This window comes from Anneissia japonica, unplaced genomic scaffold (assembly GCF_011630105.1).
Source record: "Anneissia japonica isolate Jap-2015-1 unplaced genomic scaffold, ASM1163010v1 scaffold287755_len519135_cov135, whole genome shotgun sequence".
Lineage (NCBI taxonomy): Eukaryota > Metazoa > Echinodermata > Crinoidea > Comatulida > Comatulidae > Anneissia > Anneissia japonica.
In genome coordinates this window covers 469,856-474,534 of record NW_022704004.1, presented here as the reverse complement: position 1 = coordinate 474,534, position 4,679 = coordinate 469,856, and the positions used below count along the sequence as shown (strand labels likewise).

Genomic DNA, 4,679 nt, shown 5'->3' with positions numbered 1-4,679 from the left:
GATCAAATGACGGCCTACAAAGAAGAGATTGAAAGAAACGTGAAGAGGATGAAAGAGTTGGACGCTACGATCGCGAAGAAGATTCGAGAGGCGGCCGGTCTCGAAGACGAGATCGCCGTCCTCAAAGAAGGGAAGGAACGGGACGGACGGAAGATAAAAGGATTGGGGGTGCAGCTCGCTAACAAGGGACGCGAGGCGACCGCTCTCAAAGACGAGATGGCCGCATTACAAACGGACCTCTCGAGAGCGCGCGAAGAATGCGCGGACGACCGGAGTTCCGAACTTTCCGTCCTTTTAGAAAAGACGAAAGACGAACTGCGACGGACGTCCCGCGATCTGGCGGCCGCCAAGGAAACCGAGATCAGGCTTAAGGCGAACCACGAAAAAATCGAAAAAGGATCCCGCAGTGGAAAGAATGGGTCGAAGAATTGAAGAAGGCACGCGACGAATTTCACGAATCCCACGTCAAGGAACTCGGATCGCTTCGAGACGATCTCGAGAGGGAGAAATCGGACGCTGAAACGAAACTTGCAACGGCGAAGGCGAGCCACTCGGACGAGATTGAAAATCTTCAAACGCAGATATCTTTCCTCAAAGAAAAGGAATCGAAACTGAGAAGAGACACAGGTAAGTTGCATGCGGCCCTAAAGGAACGGGAAGAGAAGCTAAACTGGAATCCGATAAGATTTCGCGATCGGCCGAAGCGGAAGAGGCTCTTGACGAGTGCGCGTCCCTCTCAGAGAAACTGAGGCTCGCGACCGATTCCGAACGTCGGTCGAAGGAGGACCTTGATAGGTGGCAAGCCGAGAAGAGGTCGTGGCAAGCGACGGCCGAACGACGTTCGGCAGATCTCGACAATCTTCGCGACCTGCTGAAGACGTCCGAGAGAGAACGCGCCAATCTTGAGTCCCAACTTTCGAACGTTGACAAGAATGTAACGGATTCGAAAGAAACGGATTCGTTGAAGCGGGAGCTGGAAAGACATCGACAGGAGGTCCGACAACTCGAACGACTTCTGAGCGACGAAAAGAGGGAGAAGTCGGGTGAATGCAACGATAGAATGATTTCGGTAAAGTAAAGAACTCAAAACGGTCATCGACGCGCGCGATAGACTGGTGAAAGAGAACACGGAAATGGAAAAGAGGCTATCGGAATCGGAAAAAAGTCTTTCGAATTTGTACGACGAATCGATGAAAAGGTTGTCCACCTCGAAGAATCCATGTTTTCGAAGAACAAGGAAGCGGACGAATTGAGATCAGATTTGACGAAAACGAAGATGGAGATGGACGAGATCAAAAGACAACTCAACTTTGCGAATAACAAAGTGGCGGAGGCGTATTCTGAAGTGACTCGAATCGTCGAGAACTCGGAAGACGGCCGATCGCACGAGGAATGTCGAGAACTTCTCACACGACGCCTCGATGAAGTGGAACGTTCGTTGGAAAAGGAAAGAATGAAGGCAGCCGATTGTGCGCAAATGAACAAAGAATTAATGCGACATATATCCTATCTGACGAACGAAATAGAAACAGTAAATTACGGCCGAAGTGTCGAGGTAAGCAAATTGCGCCGATTACTGAACGATTGCAGAAGCGAAGGGTCTCAACGACAACGTTGGGAACCTCCCGGTCGCCGTAACGTCGGTCCCAGCTACAACGTCGTCGAAGACGCATGTTCCGGAAGTTCTGCGTGCGAATCCGAAGAGGAAGTGGACGACGACATTAGCGAAGACGTCCTCGTCGGCAACCCCGAAGAGAACGAAAACCCCCGTCCCATCCCGTTCGTCGTGGACTACCGACCGAGCTCCACCGCCTACGGAGGGTTGATCGGAGAGGACGAATGTTCGTTTCATCAGCTTCTGAACCAAGCAAGACGGTTCGTCGAGTCCGAGGACGAAGTACCGGAGGCGGCCAAAGGGTTGTCCGACAGGTACGGTTCGACGGCCTTCGCACCGACTGTGGTTTACGCTGATCCGCCCACGCCGGCAACCAGATCTCTCGCGAGGTTGATAGCGTTCATGGGAAAGATTCCCGGCGTGACGCTGCTGAAACCGAGCGAGTGCACGGTTCCCATCTGCTTCCTTTCGAGGAACGACCACGCCGGGTTCGCCGGAAGGGGAGACGCGCGCTACGTGCTTTTCGACGACGACGCCGAAAGCATTAAGTGGACGGACACGGATACGCTCGTCCATTTGGCCGAGAGGATACTGGATCGCAATCTCGGACACGATCCCGGCGCGGTGATAGTGGAAGATGTTCGACGACATTGACGGCCCGGCAACCAGTTCCGACAACTTCCTGCTTCTCATAAGCATCCTGCTTGCCGACATCGTACCTAACTGCGAAGAACGCAAGCGAGAGAGACGCGAACTCGTCACTTCCGTTTTCTGAATGTCTTTCGAAATGTGGAGGAATCTCGAAGTGCGCGTGCGAAGAAAATGGTAGAGGTGGGCACGAGAGAAGAGGGCGATCGACGCCGACCGCCGTCTAGAATTATTCGAGGATGGTGAGCAGGAGGATGAGGACGACGAAGACGAAGACGATTCGTTGGAGGAGTTGTCTGTGGATCTGCAACGACGGTTGGAAGCTGCGTGCGGAAGCGGCACAGACGACGACGTCGTTCCCTTTTACGCAAGATGCTTAGTTCTAGCGGAGAACCTTCTGCGAGGGACGGATTCGGTCACGACGGAGTGCTGCACCATGACCGACTTCGACGCCGTGCTCGCGCGACACGTGCTGTTCCCTGGGACGAGCGAGCATTCGACGGTGATATCGAGGCGCCTGTTAGCACTCTGGAGGGTCGTGGTCGTCGTGGGCACCGTACCGGCGTTGCCCATCGGTTGTTGTCCGAACGTCGGATACCGGTGTTTCGTATGCAGGAAGGAGCAGACGGACGAGGAGTGCCACCATCTCGTCACGACGATCGCGAACGAAGTTACGGAAGACGAGGAGGATATCTGCCGCGGTGCGCCTCCAGTATTCCTGCGTCTCGACACTCGCCAGTCGACGAGACCGGAAGTCGCCGAGAAGGACGAATTCGAGATCGCGAGACGCGTCGACAGGCGTGCGAGATCGGCCGCCGACAAGCTGAGGGTGGAGATCGAAAAGGAGATAAGGTACGCAGAAGCGTGCGTCCGATACGCCTCCCTTCCAAAGACCATTAGTCTCGGTTGCATAGCGCACGTCGCGAAGCTCGTCTCGTTCGGAAAGCGCAGACGGCAGTTGGCGTACGAGAAACGAGAGACGTTCGACCACAGGGATCTGGAAAGGTGGTCCCGAAATCTGCTGGAGTCGATGTTGGCCAATCCGGACAGGCGCGATCAGAGACGGGCCGCGATGGCCTCGTTCTTCCGTTTGGTGGTTGATCCGACCTCGGTGGTGAGGGACGCGTCGACGACGAGACACGAGACCGCCTTCCGAACATGGATGGAAGCGTGCGAAGTGCCCGCCGAGAGCGTTTGCGATTACGTCGACGGACTGAAGGGCGTGACTCTGAAGACGAACGTCGAAGACGACCTGACTGGCCTGTACAAATGTCTACTCACCTGGCACGTGTTCCTAGCCATGCCCGTTTCGGGGGGAGGCGGCTCCTCTCGCATCATCAACAGGTGCGACGTGGACGGTATGCCGGACACGGACGGTCTCTGCTTTTTGTACGACGACCGTCGCTTTCTGGTAAGGAGAGGGGACCGAACGATGACGTTCGTTTACGAGCGAGCGCTCGAATCGTGCGTGGCTTGGATCTACCACGGACCGTTACCGATGTCGTCCTCTACTGTAACGAACGTGCTGTTCCACGCTGGTTTCGACGACGATCGACATGAGATAGGCGAACAGGAGGGCGAGACGCGCCGACATCTGCGACACGACCAGGTTTTGGATCCGATCATGACGGTCACGCGAACTAGCATCTCGGTCGCGAAGAGCAGCTTGCCCTGTCCGTCGTAATATCGGTTCAGAAATATGCCGATGGTATTTCTTAGATTGCAGTAGAAGGTTATCGCGAAAAGTACAAGATTCGCAGAAAGCAGATCCCGATACTTTCTTATCTGCTTGTCGTACGTATCCCCCAGCCAGTCGTACCGATCGAACAGACCGTAGAGAACGAACAGGAAGATTAGGAGCGCCGCGATGAGCGGAGCGAACTTCTTCATCCTTTAACGAATGCTTACAAAAACCGACACCCGATAGTTCGATCGATCATACGCAAACATGTTCGGGAAAAAAAGAGACGATCGTTTCGAGTATAAGAGAGTGGAATCGATGCGCAACGTGGCTTCCATGGAACAGAGGTTCGAGGAGAAGGCCGCGGCCGCTCGACGGAGCGTGGAAGCCGGGGTGAAGAACGGTGCCGGACCCCGAAAGTTGGCGTCCCTCATCAGACGCGCGTCGGATTACGAGCGTCTGCAATCGACTTCCCAGAAGGCGATTTACGATCTAGAGAAGGACGCCCTGTCTTCAGAAATGCGAAACATAGACGGTCTGCAGTACGAAAGGTTGAAACGAGAAGATCACGAACTCGGAAAATTCGAGAGGCTCACCAATCCCCGCAAACTATGCAGACGTATAGCGGCCGTGAAGGTCAGGAGGGACCGTCGCAAAGTGGGAGTGGAATCTATAAGGGATTTACTAGACTCGGAATCGGACGACGGAGACGAGGACGACGACGAACACTCGCCC

At 54.8% G+C, this 4,679-nt stretch overlaps 1 protein-coding gene across 1 annotated transcript in view; it reads left to right on the top strand.

Moving 5' to 3' along the window:
- The window catches only part of LOC117104567 (myosin-9-like), a 7,502-nt gene extending 6,424 nt beyond the window's left edge, over window positions 1–1,078 (top strand). Inside the window, exons 4-5 of the mRNA XM_033245421.1 lie at window positions 408–627; window positions 741–1,078. Coding sequence (XP_033101312.1) covers window positions 408–627; window positions 741–1,078 — 558 coding nt within the window. The remainder of the gene's footprint in view (window positions 1–407; window positions 628–740) is intronic.
- Window positions 1,079–4,679: the final 3,601 nt, after the last annotated feature.